This window comes from Diabrotica virgifera, chromosome 4, assembly GCF_917563875.1.
Source record: "Diabrotica virgifera virgifera chromosome 4, PGI_DIABVI_V3a".
NCBI classification, from domain to species: domain Eukaryota; kingdom Metazoa; phylum Arthropoda; class Insecta; order Coleoptera; family Chrysomelidae; genus Diabrotica; species Diabrotica virgifera.
Window position 1 is genome coordinate 38,813,997 of NC_065446.1, and position 25,565 is coordinate 38,839,561.

The 25,565-nt window shown below is 32.7% G+C and overlaps 1 protein-coding gene across 5 annotated transcripts in view; it reads right to left on the reverse strand.

The window, feature by feature from the left end:
• The window catches only part of LOC114324944 (nuclear receptor coactivator 2), a 394,092-nt gene that overhangs the window by 285,551 nt on the left and 82,976 nt on the right, over window positions 1–25,565 (reverse strand). Inside the window, exon 1 of one of the 5 annotated variants that reach the window (XM_028272867.2) lies at window positions 123–257. The exons of the other annotated variants lie outside the window; for them this stretch is intronic. Coding sequence (XP_028128668.1) covers window positions 123–130 — 8 coding nt within the window. The 5' untranslated portion in view covers window positions 131–257. Of the gene's footprint in view, window positions 1–122; window positions 258–25,565 lie in introns of those variants that run through there. 5 annotated transcript variants of the gene reach the window in all.

Here is a 25,565-nt window from a genome sequence, read left to right on the forward strand (position 1 = left end):
TAAATGTAATCAACTGATTATGAAAGGAAATTTACTTTATTTGTATTTTATCTATAAAGGAGAATGTTATAAGTTATAACTAGATACGTACTCAATAAACTTATATAAAGATATTTTCTTACCTTTGCATTAAAAAATATTAACTAATAATTCACGATCTATGTATGCACTCACTTATTTCAAATCAACTAACCGAAATAATAATTTGTTGCGACACGAAAGAATTTCGCATCATACTGAAAATATAAAACAATATGTGTACAAACTGCTAACTTGATATCTTAATTTTAAATACCTATAAATAAGCAAATGAGATATGAGCGTGATAAACTTATTTTATCAAAAAATGTGAAGCAGTCGTGCTAGTTGTTTTGAATATATTTGATTTATTTATTTTGAAATTTTTTTGGGATAATTTTAGTTTATGAAGTTCATTTTTTACCCAGAAAACGGCCAATATTGCGTAAAAAAATAAAAAAAAAAACAATCGCTAAAATTAAAAATAATGTTTGAAATACACTACTCCAAGAAATTAACGCACCAACTTAAAAATGTGTCATTTTTGATGTCTCGAATTGACTAAACCTGTTGTCCGATTTAAGTGATTTTTTAATATGTTTATAACCTTATTCTTTAACAATATCGCTGTAATAATATTGTTGCTAGACAGATAAATTGTCATTGTATACCGGGTGTACCAATCAAACAGCGTTTTTTTTCTCAAAGTTCACCACATCCTGTGGAATATTCTAGCATTTGTAAAATACTGAAATTAAAACCTTATGTTTTCCCAACATTCTGTTTTTTGATTAATTCGCTTATGTTGGACCATAAAAAAGTTAGGTATGTACTTTAACAACTAGCCATGTTTTTCATCAATGCAGGGTATACGACAAACTTTAAGGGGTCTGCATGAAAAAGAAATGACAGTTTGCTTTATAAACGTATGCCCGCAAAGGTTTCTTTTCCGAGACACGGAGTGTTAACATTTTTCTTACAAACTGACGATTTATTTATTGCTCTAAAACTGATTAAGATATGCAAATGAAATTTAGTGGGTTTTAAGAGGTACTTATTGCGCACATTTTTCGATATACAATTAAGAATTTTATATTCACTATTGGTTTGCAGACGGGTAACGGAAATAAAACAAGTAAATCAATACAAATACAAATATCTAGAATACTAATATGATCGAAGAGATCAAGAATCCGAAATACATAATAGGAAACACGATAAAATTATATTACTCAATCAATCACTTACGGATTCGAGGCATGGACACTGTTACAGAGGCAGAAAAAACAAAGTTAAGGGAATAGAAATGAGATATCAAATAGTATATTATAAAACGAGCATTTAATGACGGTCACTATGATGCGAGTATGACGGATACAATCACGAGCCGCGAGTGTCGTATGGAAGATGAGCATCGTAATGACAATAATTAAATGCAACTTGTATACATAATTTTTTCTATAATAATTCACAATAAAAAAATATATTCAAATTTATTTATTTTATAACACAAACAAATCAACTATGTACTTATATAATTAAGGGCCGGCTTCATCAACAATAAATAAATCGGTGAATCAACGTTTCAATAACTATTTGTACTCCAGTTAGTTATTCGTCGAATAAGTTCCAGTGTAATGATTTTTCGATATGTTTAAATATTCAATATTTGTTTAAATTATAAACTGTCAAAACGAACGAATTTTACTTGACATTGCTCCTTGTACATGTGTGCTATCTTTATAAACTGTCAAAACGAACGAATTTTACTTGACACTGCTCATTGCGCATGTGCCATCTTCGAGTTTGAACGTCCTCTCGCGATCCTATTGGTTAAAAATCTGTATCGTAATGAAAATCTGTAGCATAATGAGGCCCATTATGATAGAGGTACTAAAGTCATAATTGATATACATACATATTAAAGTATGAGAGTAGAAAAATTAATTTAATTCAAATAAATATAACTGATGACGTTTGTGCACAGTCAGTGGACCAGTGGTTTCGAAAAAATTAATGGGCATTTTCACGTTGAAAATTTTTAATACATATTTGTCAACAAATGTATACCTTAATTTACAATGAAAAAAAATGAATAAACAAACTACTTGGGATGAGGATCAATCACCTGCATATTTGATATAATAACATGTTTTCAAAAAGAAAAGGAGAATGTTTACTTAATTAAATTACATTAATTCCAGAACACCTAAGATTTTGTCATGACTGTTTAATGGTTTTACATTAAACGATAATATACAGTATGGTGCAAATGAAAGGAATAAATTCGTTATTTCGTAAACCGGCGACTTTAATGAAAAATCCCGAAACAGGTGGAATTTTGTATAATTAGACATTTCTTGAGGTAACGCTGTCGAGATATTTTTTATTTTATGCTTATTTTTTGTTTAAAAATAATAAATATGTGTTGATTTTCACCCTTTTTTTTGCAAAAAAATTCGTTGTTTTGATTTCTGAGTCATATCAAAAAGTCAAAAGTCGATAAAACTAAAAAACTCTACAGCGTTACCTCAAGAAACTCAAAAGCTAATAAAATCTTTTTGAATTTTTTGTTTACTATGATCCAATGATGAGTTCTGATGTCCACCGAAAAATTCATTGTTTTTTGAGGTGCCTTTAAAAAAATTGCCACCGTTGGCTTATTTTTCAATATTTTTTCTTGATTTTTCTTGAATGATCTATGAATTATACCCAATATGTTTATTTAATTTAAAAATAAAACAATTCTACCATACTTTCAAAAAAAAATTCACAAAAATGATCTTGAAATGTTTATTTACGGATGGCTATGACAGGATTTTGATAGGCAACCCATGCAAGTAATATTTGTCTATGTATAAAATTTAATAAAAAAAAATATTTCATCCGGAAAGCCGATGGGTGAAGGTCGACCTAATCGGATCTTAGGAATCTTACCTATTAGGAATATTTTATAATTTATATCCTTCATCAATTAAACATTTTTTAAATTGTGTTTCTTCATAGATTCTCATAGATTAATCTGTTATCAATTTCATTTATTAATAACCTTTTAGCCATGTGTTATAAAAAGTTAATTTTTTCAAAACTAGTTGAAGATAGATCATAGATAGTCGTCCACTATTCTTATGCTTACCGAAACTGTATACAGTCGGAAAAATGAAAGAATACCCATGAACGAACATATAAAACACGCTGTATTTTCCTGTCACCGTGTCACAAAGAAAATTGTCCAGTGCAAGTATATGTAACAATAATTATTACATGTACTTGCGCTGGCCAATTTTCTTTGTGACACGGTGACAGGAAAATACAGCGTGTTTTATATGTTCGTTCATGGGTATTCTTTCATTTTTCCTACTGTAAATGAAGTTAAAACATTTATAAACTGCTCAGTAATTGGTAATATTGGCAAAATTCATTATTTTTAACGTCTTTACGTAAAAAACAAAGAATATAGAACCACCCAGATGCATGTCGCAACGCGTTAAGACTTCTCTCATAGTGGGAACAGTTGTTGCCTTGGGACTTAATAAGCAGCATTTACACAAATTTAATTGTGCTCACCGATGAAAAGAGACGAAACGTTAATTAAGTCTATGTTTAGACTCTTGCAAAGGACACTGTAGCGGAACGATTACTAACTCGCTTCATAAATTCACTCACTGCAAAATTTTGATGAAGTATCCCCTGTTGCTTTTTATAATGAGAATACATTTTGAACACGAGTCTTTATTAAATTAAATAAAATGAATAAGAGTTATGTTTCAGATATCTATGTCCTTTTTAATAGTTGTTCTGAAGCTATTTTCTTGTGGCATTTTTATAATCAAGTATATTCAAATGGGAAATAAGCCACAATTTTACCTAAAAATGATTTTATTAACGTTTCGACGCCCAAGTCGGGTGTCGTTGTCAAAATACAAAATAATACAGTATTATTTGAATATACCTTTACATTTGAATATACCTTTTTAATAGAGTTCGCATCATTTAAAAACGGTAACGATGACAGAAATTTATAAGGAAGTTTACAGTTATTACATATACAGCATTTTAAAGCAATCAGCTGATAAAACTCAAGGGCCGGTTGTTCGAACGCTAATCAACAATGAACAATATCAAATATTTAATTACTGTCACCAACTGTCAGTGTCAACTTTGATTGGGTTGCTGAAAACATAATTGATTATAATTATGAGATTAGTAAATCAATTAACATAACAATTATTAACATAATTGATTAACTAATTTCATAATTGTAATCCATAATTATGTTTTCAGCAACCCAAACAAAGTTGACATTGACAGTTGCTGACAGTAATTAAATATTTGATAAGAATCAATTTTGATTAGCGTTCGAACACCCGGCCCTAAATCGGTCAACGTCACGTTTAATTAATTACAACCTTATAAAAAACAATACCCTTTTAATTTCCAAAAAAATATATGCGCTGAAACATCAGGCTCCTCAGAAGAAAGAATGATAATTCTGGGGAGAATTGACTATCTCGAGGTGATTAAAAACTGTTGTGTTTTATGTTACATTACTTTTAGTACATTCTTTAAAGGTAAAATATTCTCTAAATTTTAAAAAACCGCTTGGATTGACATGAAATGATTGGCATACACATAACTAACAAGTCAAAGAAAAAAAGTGATATTGTGCTGATGTGTGATTTTGCCCTAGGGGTGACTTTCACCCCCTTTTGGGGGTGAAAAATATATGTTCGAAATAAGTCCGGAAATGGATAAAATGACTAATTCTAAACAACTGTTGTTCTATAAAGTTTTTTCACCAAGTCAACACTTTTCGAGTTATTTGCGACTGAATATGTTAAATTTTCTACAAAATAACCACGTTTTCAGACGATTTTTCCAAAATAACTCAAAAAGTAAGTATTTGGTCGAAAAAAAATTCGTATCAAAAATATAGCACGTAAAAAAGTGAAAAACATGGTGTATATATTAGGTCACTATACCTAGTATAAGCAGAGTTATATCTAATGAAAAATATGTTCATATTCGTCAAATTCCAAATCGAATATTTTAACGTGCCATAACCAAAAAAACGAAGAACTTTTTTGGGGAAAACTCATTTTAACTTTTTTTAAAGTGTTTAAAAAATGCTTATTTTTGTTTCTTAAAAAAAATTTTTAACATCAAAAGTAAACAAGTTACGCTCAAAATAAAGTTGGTCTCTTTTTTTTGGTAAGAAATCGGGAAAATCACCCCCTAATTAGCATTTCAAATGAACTTAATTGTTACCACTTCACAAGTTTTTTACTCGCGTATGTATTGATCATATGGTCTGTAAGTTTCATCGGTTCAAAGTCCTTATTTTTGAAAGAGCTGCAGTTAAAAGGGCTTGAACGAGTTACTTATCACGAGTGTATGCAAATTTAGAAACACCGAATCTTAACCAATTTTTGTCTTACAGAAAAACAAAAAAATACAAAATATTCAGAAAAGTAAAGCCGACTTTTCTTATTGTTTAAGATTTTTGGTATATCTAACAATTTTTAAGTTATTTTGAAAAAAAATCATTCTTTTCAAAATTAAAATTTTTTAAAATTTCACTTTAAAACCAATTTTTTTCAAAAATAAGCACACTGAATCGATGAAACTTTCAGAGAATATAAAAACACAACATAACTAAAGTAACTTTGGAAGCGGTAACGATTAATTTCATTTAAGTTGCTAATTGGGGGGTGATCTTCTTGATTTTTTTTGCCAAAACAAAAGGGACCCACTTTATTTTGAGCGTAACTTGCTTACATTTGATGCTAGAAATTTTTTTTATAAAAACAGAAATAAAGCTTTTTTTTTAAACTTTAAAAAAGTTGTAATGTGTTTTTCCCAAGAATGCTTCATTATTTGAATATTTCACATTGAATTATTCTATTTGGAATTTTTCGAATATGAACCTATTTTTCATTAGCTATAACTCTGCTTTTGCTAGGCATAGAGACCTAATATATACACCGTTTTTTCACTTTTTTATAGGCTATAGTTTTGCTAAGAATATTTTTTTTCGAAAAAATGCTTACGTTTTGAGTTATTTGCGAAAACCCGTCTAAAAACGTGGTTATTTTGTTGAAAAATGAACATATTCACTTGCCAATAACTCGAAAAGTATTGATTTGGTGAAAAAACTTTATAGAACAAAAGTTGCTTAAAATTAGCCAGTTTATACATTTCGGGGCTTATCTTGGACATACATTTTTCACCCCCGAGATGGGGTGAAAGTCACCCCCAGGACAAAAGCACACATCGGCACCATATCACTTTTTTTATTTGACATGTTAGCTATGCGTATGCTAAATTTCATGTCAATCCAAGCGGTTCTTTAAAATTTACAGCAAAAACCGTGAAAGAATGTACTATGTATACGACTGTCCAGTAAGTACGCACCAATTAAGGGGATAAGCGCAAAATCTTGGTCCAATGCTATTTAAATGCATTCAGTTTATTTGAATCCTGAGAAAACTAATAAGTAGTATTTTTGAAAAATTTAAACACAGAATGAATTATTACCGAGGGCCGAAAGTCCCTGAAAACTTCTATAATGTTTATTTTAATAAGTTACAGTAAACATTTAAAATTGTATTTTAACTGTTAAAGATGTTCAAAATTTATCTACTCCTTCCGAAAGTAACAGTATGTTATTAAAATAACCTTATCAATGCTTCTGTTTTCTCGATTATTAGTATTTATTGCATAGTACATAAATTATTGTAATCCCTGAATACCTACATAGTTAGTTAAAAATAATCCTTTTAGGATTTTCCCAGAATAATCAAAAACCAAACGAAATACCCACCTCTATTTTGCAGATGAAATTGATACTCAATAACTCTATGCCGCCTGCACTCTTAACGTTTAAATGTCTATAATTATAATAATAAACCAAGTCTGTATATCTAATATAAAACTAAACACAGTGTATTATCAATATTTGAATTATCAATATTTTTATTTCATGAATAAATTTTATTGTTTAAAAAAACAGAGTTTCAAAACAGATTTCAGTCCATGTAAAATAATTAAGGAAGCAGGAATTCAACAATTTAGAATTTCCCAATGAGTTTGCTACTGCCCGTTTGGCGATCCATTGCCCGATATTGTACCTTTCATTGCTTATCAATTCAATATGAATAATTTGTTTAATAATATGTTTTGTTTTCAGTGACACGTAATTTTAGGTGAAACAACTAGAAAGTTGCAACTTTACAATAGTAAAACTAAACGAACGTCATAAAAAACTATTAAAAATGATTGACACGTGTAGATTTTCTACAATGTAAGCTAATTGCAAACTGGTAATAAGTAATAAAAAACCTAATTTACTGAATAAGCGAAATTTTAGTGCTGCGTTTTTGTGCATCGAAAATTTTCCATACCATTATGACAAATAACAACGCCTTTCCGATAACCACACAAATTAGTAAAGCTAAATTTTATTCCGTCATAAAATTCACAATCTTATTCATAATATGAAAACGTTAAGTTAAAAAAACTGATTATAGAGACAGATGAAAATTTATTCAGACCATCAAAAAAGCCAACGAAGTTAAAATAATAAAAGTAACATCCTAGATCAGGGCAAATTAAATACAGCACCTATAGACTTGCAACTTTTTGCATTGTGTTCAGGATAACGTCAGGAAAAAAGTCTACTATAGAAAAATGGGTGGAAATTCTTCTTCTTGAAGTTCCCTTTCCTATCGGCGGTTGGATATCATAATGGCTATGGTCACTTTGTTGGCTGCTGCTCTGAACAGTTGTAATGAGCTACAGTTAAACCATTCTCTAAGGTTCCTCAGCCAGGAGATGCGTCTTCTTCCTATGCTTCTTCTTCCTTGGATCCTTCCTTGCATAATAATTCTCAGCAACTCATATTTTTCTCCTCTGGAATGTGACCCAAATATTCCAGGTTTCTAGTTTTTATACTGTTCGTAATTTCTAACTCCTTATTTGAACGTCGTAGCACTTCGACATTGGTAATCCTTTGAACCCACTGAATTTTCAACATTCTTCTGTAACACCACATTTCGAACGCTTCTACTGTTCTTATGTGTTGTCTCTTCAATGTCCAAGCTTCCATTCCGTATAGTAATATAGAAAATATCTAGCATCTTAGAGCCCTCAATCTGAGAGGCAACTGAAGGTCTTTGTTTGTAAGCAGTGTCTTCATTTTTATAAATGCTTGCCTTGCAGTTTCAATTCGGACTTTTCACCTCTCAAAACAATCTCATTTGTGCTTCTTTTATTCCTCTTCTGTGCAGCGTAAATACTGGAGAATTATATAGTATCTTACAGGCTGTTAAGAATATTAACCTCCCGAACATAAATGTTGCCATTTGTACAGACTCTCTAGCTTCAATTTTATGCATTCAGGAATTATTTACCGATCATCCTATTGTCCAAAATATCCATCATTGGTACCACCACCTTTCTACCTTAAACACTAAGATTACATTTATATGGATTCCGTCTCACATTGGTATACCTGACAATGAACTCGCAGATCAGCATGCTAAAACGGCTTTAACAGATACCACGTCAACAACCCACATCCAAATTTGTAAAGATTTGAAAACAGAAGCGTACAGATTCACATGGAGATTATGGCAAACCCACTGGAGCTCCTTAAATACATCTTTACGTGCAATCCAGCCCTCAGTATATAAGCCACTTTACACTGGCCCCACAGGACTCTCTAGACAAGACCTTAGAATTATAAGAAGAATCCGTATAGGCCACACCAAACTTACTCACGGCTTCCTGATGTCATCAGATATCCGGCCTATCTGTCTAACATGCCAGTGCCAACTTACCGTGAACCACATTATTACCGAATGTCATCAGTTCAGTGTAGTAAGACAACAGCTCAAACTCAAACCGCAGCTATGTGACATTCTAAGTGATACCAACCAGTTAGACAAGAGTTCTTCAGTTTTTAAAAAAATATATCATTGTATCATAAACTTTAAATTTTTTTTTATGACATAACTTGTTAATGCTCTTTAATTATACCTCTTATAATCTTGTTTGTAATCGTCCCGTGCGAGTGGCCATAGTTGCCGAGCACGTTAATGTAAATAAAAAAAAATTCGGACTTTAATTTCTTTGCTTTGGTCATTTTTGTCATCAACCCAGTTTCCCAGATATTTGTATGTCTTTACTTTTTCTATTTGGGTTTGCTCTATCATTAACCTTTCATTTCCATGTTGTGTTTTTGAGACAATCATAAATTTAGTTTATTTTTGTGGAAATGCATAATTGTATTTATAGTGCATAAAAAGTACATGAGCATCTCAAAATCAGTATATTAACTTGTTACTCGGTGGGCTTTTGGGGTCACTAAATTGATGCAAATAGATTACTCTTGGGGTTTTTGGGTTTGCTGAACAGGAATACACCATCAGAATCGACCTTCGAAAACCGAATACCCTTGAAATTCTAGAAGATAACGTGCATATCAGCCACCTAGGCACTAGGTGCTCCGAGGGTCGGTTTTGATGTCATATTCGTGTTCAGCAATCCCAAAAACCGCCGAGTAATCTGCATAAATTTAATGCCGAAAACCCTCGAGACCATTAATATACTGATTTTGATGTTTATGCACCTTTAAATGCATTATATGCACTGGAAACGCATAGACTTTTTTCCTGACGTCATCCAGACCACAGCTAAAAGTTCGATAGGGGCTGTATTTAAAAATCGATTTATTTCGGTGTTTTTTGTTCCAAACGTCTTGGTCTATCAATAGAATATTAATAAAATATAAAGTGCACCCGATGAGAAGGTAGAAAGAAAATTATTATGAATCTTCAGTATCTATTAAACAAGATAAAAGACGATGGACATTGAACAACAATATGGATACGGGTTACACCACGTAAACACAAAGAAAATTAAAACGATGGTAACCAGTCAAAACTCCGTATGTGCTATCCTGCAACTAAACGGAGAAAGAGAGTAAGTTTCGCAATTTAAATATCTAGCTGCTAATATTAATAAAACAAGATTGTGATAATGACGTCATGTAAAAATGTTATCATATATTATTTTTATCAAACATATGAAAATCACATTCTACAAGTCAAAGTCAAAACCTTATAATATTGCAAAACCTTATATTTTAAGAAAGAAGACATCGAAAAGAGTCCAGAAATGTGAAAGTATACGGGGTGTCCTATTTAAAGGAACGAAGTTGTAAGCAACTTCCGGACTAAACCGGAGGTTGCAAGGAGATGAAAATGTTTTCATTTAATGGATCATCCTTCAAAGCCCCTTTATTCCAATTTTCATGATTCTGTTGCCTTTGGTTCTCGAGATGTTTCTAATAGGCCGGTTATCTGCCTCACCCTATATATTCCGGACCTTTTTGAGAGGGAGGATAACTCAAGTATTATTATTTGAGTTATTTTCAAGCAAAATCTGCAAAAAAAATTGAGTCACCTCTCAACGTCCATCTCAAAACAGATGCGCCCTGGACTAGCTTGCGACTTTCTATCATAATTATTGATACAAGATATTATATTCTGAAGTGAATATAAAATTGGACTATAAAGTTTATATTTATTACTATCTATTATTAATCGATATTTAAATTCAAACTAATAAATGTATATTTTATATTTTTTTATATATAATATATTTATCTTTAGCGGCATAGGCGCAAAATTTCGGCTCCAGTGCTTTTTAGGGTACTAGTACACTTTATAAGACCAACAATAATAATTTTTTTCAAGAATTTTTTTCTCAGAACCTTTATTAAGGGTGAACATAAAACGTTTTGCATATCTACTAATATCTAACTCTTACAGAGTGCAAAAAAATATGTCTTTTTCATTTGTGCGCGTACACTAGTATTGTAGAGGGCACAAAAGTCGAGGCCTCGAAAAATGATGGCGGATCTGAAACAAAAAAATCGTGCTGCATTTGAAGAAGGAAGCTTCTTACGTGACAATTTACCACAATTTGACCAAAAAATAAAAAATAAATATTTTTTAACCATGAAAAACTGAAGAAAAACGGACGATTTTTTCACAATTTTTTTTTAAATTTCCGTAAAATCTTTGGTTTTGCGGAATTTTTCACTAATGGTGGTAAATTCTACAAGTCAAAGTCAAACAAGTCGTTATTTTAATGACTTTAAAAAGTGAAGTCAAAATAAAAAAGTGTTGCTTGATTGATAGACCTGAATCCTGCGTACCAAAAAAAAGTTGATTAATAGCAAGCTGAAAATTTGTTAATAGCTTTACGGTGTCTAGTCGGACAAACTTTGATGTACGGGAACACTGGAACAGGGGAAGTTTTAATTGTGGAACAGGTTTAAAATTTGGAACGTGAGACTACGAAAAGGTTCCATAAGGAAAAATTTCCTGTAACTGGCTGTATTAATTACAAAAATCGAAGAAAATCTTTTGTGTAAAAGGTATATTTATTTAATGTAGCCCTTTATTGGGGTTCTAAATAAATATACCTTTTACACAGAAGATTTTCTTCAAATTTTGAAAACGTTCCATGTATTTTGTCGGACAGAACCTCCAAATGATTCGTTACCCTTTCATTAAACTCTCATACAAAAATCAGACTGGTGTTTATCACCAACTGGGCATTTTAATGAGTGGAACACACATGTCAAATGACGGGAATCATGTTGGTTAGTAGTAGGAGTCTGATTTTTGCATGAGAGTTTAATGAAAGGGTAACAAATCAAGTGGATAAATACATGTGACGTTTTCGTAATCTGACGTTCCAAATTTTTAAACTGTTCCACAATTAAAACTTCCCCTGTTCCAGTGTTTTCAGCTTGCTATTCATCAACTTTTTTTTGGTACGTGGGATCCAGGCCTGTGAGTATGTATTGAAATGTATACTTAGTAGAACCAGCGATCTAGAGATTCATTATCATTTCATTGCTGAACAGTTAAATAATCTAATCTTATAAAATCCTAATGCGACAAGTCACGCAATCTGTCCGGTACGGTTTCGATATGTAAACATTGAATGACGTTTAATAAACGTCATTTTATTTTGTAACATCTTTTTTGTAACAGTTCCAGAATGACTGAATCGATTTAGCTAATTTCGATTTTGAAACATTTCTAGAAATCCAAAGAAGGTTAAAAAAGTGAGAAAATGTGATGAAATTGTAAAGAAAATACTAAACACAACAATGTTATTGTCATATATAAAATACATATATTATACATACCAAATACTATGGACTGTAATACATACAACTCTTGACATTTCCCATTATATTTGAGGAAGCAAAAAAAGCGCCATCTAGGCGGTCTACGGTGATAACCAGAGCAATCTAACCTTACATTTATAAATTCGCTTTATTATTGTTTTTGTATATGTGTTTGAACTATTTTTATTTTAATTTAATTTAGCAAAATTAGCTTATTATTCAAAAATTTATAAAATTAAATTTGAATGTTTACGTCAAATTTTACGTTGTCACAACGTAGTTTCACCGCAAGCCGACAGTGGCGCTAGTGGCAACGTGCTTCAAGATTTCTGTGGGAGTTGGATGTGGAGTCAATAGTATTTGTACATACTCCTTTAGATTTACGTCACTAAAACTGCGGCTAACTTCGGGACTATTTACTTTTTTGCGTTTTCCGTGAAATCCATGCTTTTGGCAGTTCGTTTGATCTAAATATGTTATTTAGAATTGTTTCATTCAATTTATAATTATTAAAATATATTGCATTAATGCACAAACTTGAATTTTCAACTTTATCGCAGAGAAAATGTTGAAAAATAGTTTTTATTTTTAACTATAAGCACATTTTCTGTATATGTATTCATTTCCAATTGTCAAAAATAGAAATATTCTTGAGGAAGGAACACATTTTTTACTCACTTCATACACAACTAATAAAATTTGTAATCTGATGGGAGATTGAAAGATCTTCTTCCTTAGAACATTTCAAAATAAAAAGTAGCCAAATCAATCCAGTCCTTCTCGAGTTATAAAATAAAAAAAACATTAAAAAAATGAATCACAAAAAAATGGAGGGTATCAGATAAAATTAGAGGGAGCCAGAGAAATTGAGGGAATCAGAAAAAAATGGAGGATGTCAAAAAAAATTGTAAGAAAATACGATAAAATAGGAGAATTACCAAAAATTCAGTGCAGTGACTGTAGACAAAATGGAACGACGCCGCAGTATCGTGAGTGGCCTGCTTTAACATAAAAGTCACCAAAGGAGCCGGTTTAACAATTTTAAGCATAAGTATTACCTTGATGTTCATCGACAGGACTGACTTATTTTTAATAACCATATTTTTAATAACCAGACACTCACCTGAAAAAGAAAACAGATCGTTAATATAAAATAAAACATAAAAATTATATTTATTATTATACATTTATTTATTTTATCCACTCATTTTATCCATTCATTTTATTTTTCCCTTTCGTCATAAATCTTGTGAATATTCGAAGAATGTATTAGTACGAGATCCGAATAGGAGGTAAAACATTTTTTTTATCAAATTTCATACATAGACAAATATTTCTAGCATGGGTTGCCTATCAAAATCGTGTCATAGCTATCCTTAAGAAGGGGGGGCAAAGGGGTTAAAATCAATATTCCAAACATATTTTTTTTGAAAGTATGGTAGAATTATTTTAGTTTTAAATTAAATAGGCATATTCAGTACCATTCATAGATTACTCAAGAAAAAATTAAAGGAAAAATACCGAAAAATAAGCCAACGGTGGCAAATTTTTAAAAGACACCTCAAAATATTATGAATTTTGCGGTGGACATCAGAACTCATCATTGAATCATGGTAAACAAAAAATTCAAAAATATTTTATTAGCTTATGAGTTTCTCGAGGTACCGCTGTCAAGTGTTGTTAGTTTTATCTAATTTTGACTTTTTGATATCACTCAGAAATCTAAAGAAAGAATTTTTTTGCAAAAAAGGGTGAAAATCAGAATATTTATTATTGTTAAACAAAAAATAAGCATTAAACATAAATATTTTGACAGCATTACCTCAAGGAATATATACAACATTCCAGGTGAGTTGGTCAAGTAGTTTTTGAGTTACAATGTCTACAGCCTGAAAAAATCAGATTTGAGAAAAACGCGTTTAAAGTATTGTCAACTTTTATATTCAATTTTTTTTGTCTGTCAAATGGTAAAGTGATGCACACCGGCATGTTTTTAAATCGGGGAGTAATTTACAAAAGAAAATAAGAACAGCTGTTGACCGTTTCTCACTACGCTCAAGCGCGTTGGCACGAACTTGCTATAAAACGAGTCGAAGGTAGGGAGATAGTGTTAAATAGCCCTAGCTTCGACTCGATTTGACCAGCACGCTTGAACGTAGTGAACAACGGTCAACAGCTGTTTTTATTTTCTTTTGTAAATTACTCTGCGATTGAAAAAGATATTCCGGTGTGCATCATTTTACGATTTGAAAGACAAAAAAGAAATTGAAAATAAAAGATGACAATACTTTAAACGCGTTTTCCTCAAAATTCCTTTTTTCAAAGGTTGTAGACATGTAACTCAAAAAGTACTTGACCGACCCACCTGGAATTTTGTATATATTTTCTTTAGTTAGACATTCTTTGAAAAAAAGCTGTTGAGATATTTTTTGTTGTATGCTTATTTTTTGTTTAACAATAATAAATATGTTTTCACCCTTTTTTACAAAAAAAAAATCGTTTTTTTGACTTCTGAGTGGTATCAAAAAGTCAAAATTAGATAAAACTAAAAAACAGCGTTACCTCGAGAAACTCGTAAGCTAATAAAATCTTTTTGAATTTTTTCTTTTCCACGATTCAATGATGAGTTCTGATTTTCACCGCAAAATTCATTATATTTTGAGGTGTCTTTTAAAAATTTGCCACCGTTGGCTTATTTTTCGGTATTTTTCCTTGAATTTTTTCTTGAGTAATCTATTAATTGTACTGAATATGCCTATTTAATTTAAAAATAAAATTATTCTACCAAACTTTCTAAAAAAAATGTGTTTGGAAAATTGATTTCAACCCCTTCGGCCCCCCTTTAAGGATAGCTATCTTCAAATATCTCATTCAAAAGATACTTTTTGGTTATTATAAGACACTTTCGGCTCTCGGTAATAATGTAATCTTTCATTCTGCTTTTAAATTTTTCAACAATACTTATTAGTTTTCTCAGGATTCGGAAAAAATTAATGCTTTTAAAACACACTGGCGCGAAATTTTGCGCCTACGCCCTCAAGTAATAACAACCGTCTACGGGTTATAAAGAAGGGTTATAAGAGATATGTATGTTGAGCACCTATTTATAGCCAGTTCAATAATATAAAACAAAATTTAATACAAACTTTAAAAGTATTTACTTCATTCCACGTTAAAATCTAATAGTGTTAATAGAACATTCAAGAATCTCATGTTTTAAGTCTGCTAATTGACCACATTCACAGTAAGCAGTAAGTCATCTTTAAATGACATAAAAAATTTTAAAGAGTGCTTGTTGACAACTGAGCTATTTTCAAGTCGTGTTTGAACTTTTCCAGGAAAATCTGCCACGTGCGTGAATTGCATGGAAAACATAAATATAAATAACACGTGAAAAACCGAGCAAAAGTTATAAATTTTAACCGTTTTATTCGATTGGACTGCATTATTCATTAGGTGTGTTTCATAAATATTTCGTTAAGTTTTAATAAATTTTATGAATATTTGGAATAAAGCAGTTTTCAGTTTTCTTCTAATTTATATCTCCTGCTTTAAATAACTAGTAGTAAAATGTAGTTTATGTGTAGAATTAATTTATGTGACATGGTAAGTTTTGTCTTTAATATTACACCAAGTACATCGTTGAAGAAAGCACCAACTAAAATTATAGAATTATTTTATTTACAGGTTCCTATGGATAATTTCCCACCTCAACTGGTTCCATCTCTTTTTATTTCACAAAATATTATGTTTTCCATCTTTTGCGTTATTTTGCCGGTTATTAGCGCGCTCATCACTGTATATGTAATCTAAATTTTATAATGAATAAATTTATAAACATAGTATCAGCAGTATTGACACAATCATGCTTTTATTGCTATTTATAATTTGAATTGTTTGCGCTATGTATACAAATTATTCCATTAAATACTATTTTGCCAACGTCTCGTTTTACTATATCTACATAAAAAAAAATTAGTCCGGCCTGTATCGTCGCCCCCGTTAGGTAAATTATTCTGATTCGATTTTTTGCGCAAACTTACTCAAAAATAGGTCCTTATAACAAATCCACAGGGTTCCAGACGGTACCGTGGTCAAAAAATTCTTTAAACAATTTTTTTTAAATGAATTCACAAAAATATTTTTTTTACTTTGAAGAATTTTTTTTAGATCATTTGGGCCATTCTGGGCAAAAAAGGTCTCTTGTGATTTTTCTCTAAAATTGATTGTTGTCGAGTTATACGCGATTTAAAATTTAACAAATCCGAAAATGACCATTTTCAAGGCTTCATAACTCGGTTAAAATAATTATTATGAAAGTCAGAAAGTGACCAAATCAAAGTTTTAAAGCCCCCCTCTTCAGGATCCTGAATAAATTTTTGTCGTTCTGAAGCTATTTTCTTGTGGCATTTTTACAATTTTAACTATTTAGAATGGGAAATAAGCCACAATATTATTAAAAAATGACTTTTATTAACGTTTCGACGCCCAAATCGGGTGCCGTTGTCAAAATACAAAATACTATTAATATAAACAAAAATGTTGTTGTTTAGTAAAAAAATTCTTCTAATAATTTATTTAATTTGACTCATTTATATCGGCAATTCAGATACATATGATACATTTTAAAGTAGAAGACTTTAAAATGATATTGCCAATATTTATGAGTTGCGTTCCTGGGACGACTTTACTGAAAGATAGTTCATTCGATTAATATATATAATATATATAATAATAATAATAGAATTTTTTTACTAAACAACAACATTTTTGTTTATATTAATAGTATTTTGTATTTTGACAACGGCACCCGATTTGGGCGTCGAAACGTTAATAAAAGTCATTTTTTAATAATATTGTGGCTTATTTCGCATTCTAAATAGTTAAAATTTTTGTCATTATTTTATTACTAAGCTGTTATTTTTAATTATTAACAATGAGCGCTAAGAGCGCATTAGGCGGCCATCAATGGTAAGTGCGAAAGAGATGCACCATTCCGGCCGTCCAATGGTACATCTCATTCGCACTCACATTGACGGTCGCGGTCGCTTTAATAGTATTCAATACACGCTTAGCGGACATTATTGATAATTAAAAATAACATCTTAGTAATCAAATAATGACAAAAATTTCTTCAGGATCTTGTAGTTAAACTTTGATTTGGTCAGTTTCTGACTTTCAGAATATGTATGTAATTATTTTTAACAGAGTTATTAAGACTTAAAAATGGCCATTTTCGCATTTTTCAAATTTTAAATCGCGGATAACTCAACAACAATAAATTTTAGAGAAAAATTACAAGAGACCTCTTTTGCTCAGAATGACCCAAATGATCTAAAAAAATTTGTTTAAAAAATTGTTTAAACAATTTTTCGACCACGGTACCGCCTGGCACCCTGTGGATTTGTTATAGGACCTCTTTTTGAGTAAAGTTTGTGCAAAAAAATCGAATCGGAATAATTTACCTGAGGGCGACGATACAGCCTGAACTAAATATTCTAAGATAACCGCAGTTATGGACGTTCCGTGTTCAACAGCAATTACTCAAATTAGGTGATAATTAAAAGCTAATTTTTCAATGTCCCTGTTAAAATTGTGAATACGCTGGTAGACCCACGGCATGTCCATTCTGGTGTTGATGTGGACTAATGCGGGTACATGGAACAATATAAATTGCCATTTTAAGGGTTTAATTTGTATGTTCCGTAAATGTAATAATATGTTCTGACTTCTGTGGACATTAAAATGATAATTAGTGGGTTGAAACAGAGAAATAAATTTTTGATGTAAAGTGGGGCTGAGTGAGTCCTATCAAAGTTAAACAGTATAAAATAAAAATCTTTTATGTGACTGTGCCGATGTTTATTGATAATTTTAAAAGGATAGAACAGTGTATTTTTTAATAGTATTCATTATATAAATAACATTTTAAATACTGAGTAAGGTCATGTCTAAACTTAACTTTTTACCAATTAATCAGAGCAGAGAAACTATTCAAACTAGCACATAGTACCTATTTCAAACATTTTAATTCTTGGAAACAAAAAATAATTGCAACAAAATTACTAAGGTAATTGCACCTCTAGTAGAACCATTAATATACTAAGTGACCAAAAGCGTAAACACCTACACCTACATGGTTATTCGAATTTATAATTTTTTTACATATCGACATATCTTGCCATAAATAACAAGTGAAAAAAAAAGAATGTGTGTGTACTTTGTTGTACGCACGTAAGAAGTTATACTTCTATTATATAATTTTAACGAAATAAATATACTAAACAGTGTATTTGTATTTTATTTAAATATTAAACTAATTTTAATACCTACCGCTTTCAAATTTTTTTTATAAAAACCATACCAAAAATTAAAAAGAAATATATGAATCGTCCGGATTCGAACCCGGGACCTCTCGATCTGTGGTCAAATGTTCTACCAACGAAGCCATCATCGCTCTGTTTACGTGACATCTCGGACATAATTATTACAAATCACGGTGACAAATAGATCAAGTGAAGTATAAAGATGTTATGATAGATACTTATTATCTTACTCCCAAAGAAGACACATCCAAAGTGAAGTATAAATATGTTATAATACACTCACCGGCATGCGGCAGAGAAAACGGGCACCCCCAAAAATGGGTCATTTTTAATGTCTTGTATTTCCTAAACCTGATGTCCGATTTAAGTAATTTTTTTAATATATTATAGCCTTTTTCTTTATCAATATCGCTGTAATAATATTGTTGCTAGACAGGTACATTGTCATTGTATACAGGATGTACGAATCAAACTGTATTTTTTTCTCAAACTTTGGAACACCCTGTGGAATGTTCTAGCTTTTATAAAATACTAAAATTAAAACCCAACTACAGCCACAGATTTTCTTAACATTCTGTTTTTTTATTCATTCGCTTATGTTGGATAATAAAAAAGTTAAGCACTTTAACAACTACCCCTGTTTTTCGTCAATACAGGGTGTTTTTCAATAAGTACGGCAAGCTTTAAGGGGTAATTCTGCATGATAAAATAATGACAGTTTGCTTTATAAACTTATGCCCGCAAATACTTCGTTTCTGAGATAGGGGGTGTTGAAATTGTTCTTACAAACTGACGATTTATTTATTGCTCTAAAACGGTTTGTGATATGCAAATGAAATTTGGTACATTTTAAGAGCTAGTTATTGCGCATTTTTTGGCATACAATTGAGAATTTTATATTCACCATTGGCGTGCATAAGGGATATATCTAAAATATTTATACCCGTATGCACGCCAATGGTGAATATAAAATTCTTAATTGTATGCCAAAAAATGCGCAATAACTACCTCTTAAAATCTACCAAATTTCATTTGCATATCACAAACCGTTTTAGAGAAATAAATAAATCGTCAGTTTGTAAGAACAATTTCAACACCCCCCTATCTCGGAAACGAAGCATTTGCGGGCATACGTTTATAAAGCAAACTGTCATTATTTTATCATGCAGAATTACCCCTTAAAGTTTGCCGTACTTATTTAAAAACACCCTGTATTAACGAAAAACAGGGGTAGTTGTTAAAGTGCTTAACTTTTTTATTATCCAACATAAGCGAATGAATCAAAAAACAGAATGTTAAGAAAACCTGAGACTATAGTTTGGTTATAATTTCAGTATTTTATAAAAGCTAGAACATTCCACAGGGTGTTCCAAAGTTTGAGAAAAAAACACAGTTTGATTCGTACACCCTGTATACAATGACAATTTACCTGTCTAGCAACAATATTATTACAGCGATATTGATAAAGAATAAGGCTATAGCATATTAAAAAAATTACTTAAATCCGACATCAGGTTTAGGAAATACAAGACATTAAAAATGACCCATTTTTTGGGGTGCCCGTTTTCTCTGCCGGTGAGTGTAGATACTTATTATCTTACTCCCGAGGAAAACACATCCAAAGACACAAAAATTATAATAAATAATATATTTACTAAAAACACTAATATATATTCTTTTCATACCTTATCTGCGCTGATACATACATAACTTGAAAGATTATCAACGAACTCCATACTGTCTGTGTGCGCATGCGCCCAGAATCATAAAAATTTACTCTCAATCGCACCTAAAGAAGTATAATAACAACTTTTAGGTTTATCTGTTAAGTTTTGGTCGTTTGAATTGTTTGGTGATAAAGAAGCATTTAGTTTTCGTGAATTTAGGGCACGTTCACATGATAAACGCTTATCAAAACGCGAGTTAAGCGCTTGTCATGTGAACGTGCCCTTAAGGTAGCGACTCATGTGAGAGACGCGTGCGATCGGTCGCTGTGTGTCTGTGGCGACAATACAAATAAATGAGACTCCATAGCACCGCTTCCGAGTACTATGCGACAAACGAGCGCGTTCTACGTCTAGTATAGTCGTGCATCGTGTGCGATCAGGTGTCGGTCTGTTCAGTATTGTCGTCACCGTTCAACGAAATGGACGACGAAGTATTGATTAATTTGGTTGCGGAGCATCCTCTTTTATATTCCATTCCTTAACGCCATCCGAAAACCCCATTTTCAGCCAGACCGCTTGTTGCTAGAGAATCGTTAGCTTTCATGGATCAACATCACATCAACTACTTACCTTGGCCACCACGATCATCTGATCTGTCTCCAATTAAACATGCCTTCTCACAAGAACTTGACAAGTGCCGTCATTGCAAGAGCTCAAAAGTGGATCCCAAGTGAGGAACTATATAACGCCCATGTGGAGAATAGTGATCCTCATTTCGCTGAGGAGCTTCTGGAAGAACTAGACCATACACGCATGAAACAGTCTGAATTTGAAAAAGTCGAGCAGACAAGTAAGAATCCTATTAAAAAAACGTGATGGAAGGAATGAGCTTTCGACGAAGATCAAGTGGTCACACCGGACCCGAGAGCCTGCAGAATAATTTCTCTTTCTAGAGCTCCACAAGAGCAACATCATAGACAATTCAAAAAAAAATAATTAGGAAAACTACATCAAGAAGGACAGGTCAATAAATAATTATTTGGCGCCTTTGCCAACAAAGAACTATCAACTACTAAAACGGACATCAAAACAGGCAAAGCAGCAGGGTTTAATGGACATCTCGAGTTCCTTGTACGGCAAAATATCGCAAAAGTGGTTTACCAAATGATATGCAAACATTTAATCAGCAGCAATCTTACCACAGGCTTTTACAATTTCAAAGATAATTGCCATATTGAATAACTAAACAGGTCACGTGACAAACCAGAGAGCTAGAGACCAATAGATATTTTAAGCGGCTGCTACAAACTTCTGAAGAGTGTGTGCTCAATAGAATAAGACCAAAAACCCTAAACACCATCCCCCAGAGTAAGCAAGCTTTATGGCAAATAGAAGCTACACAGACCATCAATTCTTAATAGACACATGCCGAACAACATCATGCCCATCATAGTGGGCTAATTAACATGTTATATCAGATAGATGTTTGAACGAAGAAAGTTAAACAACGGGGATCTGTTTTGGTCCCCACTCTATTCAATCTTTATAAGTCGTTCCCAAAGCTGCTGCAAGGAAAGTTAGATACGCGAGTGATCTAGCTCTAGCTGCCCAACATAAGAACTTTTAAGGCATCGAGACAACTTTAACAGATGCTTTGTCCACTCTGAATGAGTACTTAAAAAAAGTAGACTCAAATAAAACCTAAATAAGACTAAAGCTAGCGGCTTTCACCTTTATAACCGGGAATCAACTAACGACCAAAAGCATCCTAAATACCTTGGAGTGATTATCACAACCCTTTAAGAAAAAAATTGAAAATACCGCCTATAAGAAAAGGTGGCGGACAAAATTACGATCTTCAGCTCTGAGCAGTGGCGGATTTGGACAATTGCTGAAACACCAACCAAAAAACATAGAAAAGACAAACCGAAACTACATAAAGCACATAAATAATACTTATACGCATTAAATTCCCTTAATTTTCCTAACTAGGGGGTTTGTTGGGTTTAATTTGTCTGTCTATTGTTTAAGGTTCTTCTTCTTCTTCTTCTTCTTGTAATAGGACTATGTCCTGTTTCTTCTGTTACAGTCTTTGCTGCGATCCGGAGCTCCAACTCTCGTACCATCGTTTTTTGGGTCTTCCTATGGGTCGCTTGGTGTTGGGCTTCTGTGTTTTCGCCCAATGCGCCATACGTTCAGGGTCCATCCGATCTACGTGGTCCCTCCACATGCGTCGTCGCGCTCTTGTCCATCTCACTACGTCCTGAACGCCTAGCTCTCTCAATGTGTCTTCGTTTCGTACTCTATCTCTGAGTGTGATACCTCTTATGGATCTTAGGGTTTTCATCTCTGTTGTTCTCATTATCTGTTTGGTCTTTGTTGTCTCGGTCCTTGTCTCAGCTGCGTATGTCAGTACGGGTCTAACACATGTCTTACATGATTATCACAACCCTCTAAGAAAAAAATTGAAAATACCGCCTATAAGAAAAGGTGGCGGACAAAATTACGATCTTCAGCTCTGAGCAGTGGCGGATTTGGACAATTGCTGAAACACCAACCAAAAAACATAGAAAAGACAAACCGAAACTACATAAAGCACATAAATAATACTTATACGCATTAAATTCCCTTAATTTTCCTAACTAGGGGGTTTATTAGGTTTAATTTGTCTGTCTATTGTTTAAGGTTCATGGCAGCTAATATATTTTTATGTTTCAACATTTTTTTCTTTAATTACGGACCTTGTAGGAGTGGGGGGAATTTTCCCTATCCCCCCATAGATCCGTCACTGGCTTTGAGCCTGATTTCACTCTTAGCCGAATACTAGTGTCGAGTATTAGTGAACAGTCTCCAGTGAGAAATCTACTCTACGTAACAGCTTTGGATGTGGCTGGAAGACAAGATATGAATAAGAAAATTAGAATGGAAGAGATATTCCTAATGAAAAACTAGGAGCAAATCGAGATTTGTAGGTCATTCCCCAAAAATATAGATCGTTCACTGTTAAGAATCACATAAACAAAAAATACAAGCATTAAAACAATATTATAAAATATAATAGGCCTGGATCCTACGTACCAAAAAAAGTTGATTATTAATAGCAAGCTGAAAGTTTGATAATAGCTAGATAATAGCTAGATAACGGTGTCTAGTCGGACAAACTTTGATGTACGGGAACACTGGAACAGGAGAAGTTTTAATTGTGGAACAGTTTAAAAATTTGGAACGTCATATATTACGATAACGCCTGATGTATTTTGTCGGACAGAACTTCCAATTGATTTGTTACCGTTTCATTAAACTCTCATGCAAAAAATCAGGCTGCTATTTATCACCAATATAATTCCTGTCATTTGACATGTTCTTCGTGTTGGACTTATTAAAACGCCCAGTTAGTTAGTGATAAATACCAGTCTGATTTTTGCATGAGAATTTAATGAAATGGTAACAAATCAATTGGAAGTTCTGTCCGACAAAATAAATGGAAGGCTTTCTTAGTCTGAAGTTCCAAATTTTTAACTTGTTCCACGATTAAAACTTGCCCTGTTCCAGTGTTCCCACGCATCAAAGTTTGTCCGACTATACACCGTTAAGCTATTAACAAATTTTCAGTTTGTTATTAATCAATTTTTTTGGTACGCGGGCACCTGGCCTATAATCCATGATCTTATATAGAAATTCTCCACACAAGTTTAATAAGTATTTTAGCAATATATTTCAACAATTTATGGATTAAATATAAGGTTGTATATACACTCTGGGCCAAAATTAACGGGCCACCTTAAAAGTGGGTCATTTTTGATGTCTTATATCTCCTAAACCTGTTGTCCGATTTAAATGATTTTTTTAGTATGTTATAGCCTAATTCCTTGACAATATCGTTATAATCATACTGTTGCTAAACAGGTAAATATTCGTTGTATACCGGGTGTACCACTCAAACGGTGTTTTTTTCTTAAAGTTTGCATCACCCTGTGGAATATTCTAGCATTTATAAAATATTAAAATTAAAACCTAACTATATCCCCATGTCTTCTCAGCATTTTGTTTTTTGATTCATTCGCTTATGTTGGATAATAAAAAAGTTAGGTAGTTTAACAACTAGCCATGTTTTTCATTAATACAGACGATTTAACTCACCAGCAAAATTAACCCCGCCACCTTTATTATTGTTTTGTTTACATTATCTGTGACAGTTTGTTTCCTTTTGTGTCATTGAAAGATTTTTGACATATAGTCGTTGTACGACATTGTTGCAAATCTGTTTCCGTGTTAACAACAATTCTTGAACAATCCCTGTAATTTCATATCATTGTGAGCGAATATTGTTTAAGTTAAAATTTTAGTGCTTATTTATTGTTTGTGATTTTAAAAATGCCACTCGCTCCAACAGATGCTGCTAGGGCAGTGGCTTTAGTTGATGCTGGTTACAGTCAACGTCATATCGCCCGTACGCTCGATTTATCCAGAACTACGGTACAAAATGCCATCAGACGATTTCGGGAGACAGGATCGTACAACCGCAGGCCAGGTCAAGGCCGACAACGATGCACTTTAGTTCGAGATGACCACTTCATTGCCACCACAGTATTGAGAAATCGCTTTTGCACCGCTCCTGAAGCTCGTAGGTCTCTTTTTGAGGTGAGAAACGTTAGTGTGAGTAGACAAACGATTAGAAGAAGACTGTCAGAAATAAACTTAAGGGCTTTCCGTCCAGCTCGCGCACGACAACTGCTCCCACAACACTGTAGGGCTAGACTTCATTTTGCGCGAGAATATGCTAACTGGACTATGGCGGCATGGAAGAATATACTGTTCTCAGATGAGAGCAGAATAGCCCTAAAAGGTCCAGATGGACGCCAACGTGTCTATAGGCGTCAAAATGAAAGGTTTGCTCTATGCGCTATAACCGAAACAGTGGCTTACCGAGGAGGGTCAATAATGATTTGGGGAGGTATTTTTTACGAAGCGCGTACTGATCTTGTTGTGTTCGGTAGAGGCAGTGTGAGTGCCCAAGTATACGTGCAAGAAGTTCTCCAAGACCATGTCATGCCTTTTGCACCATTCATTGGTGATAACTTCAGACTAATGCATGACAATGCACGTTGCCATACAGCAAGATCTACCCGTGAGTACCTTACTGAAGTCGGGATGCAAGTTCTACCAGGGCCAGCACACAGTCCCGATCTTAACCCAATTGAGCATATCTGGGACAACCTTAAAGGACGGGTAAGAGCGAGAGTACCAGCCCCTGCATCCCTTGAAGAGCTGAAGACAGCTGCGGTAGAAGAGTGGCAAAATATCCCCCAATCTGATATCCAGGATATCATGAATGGATTGCCA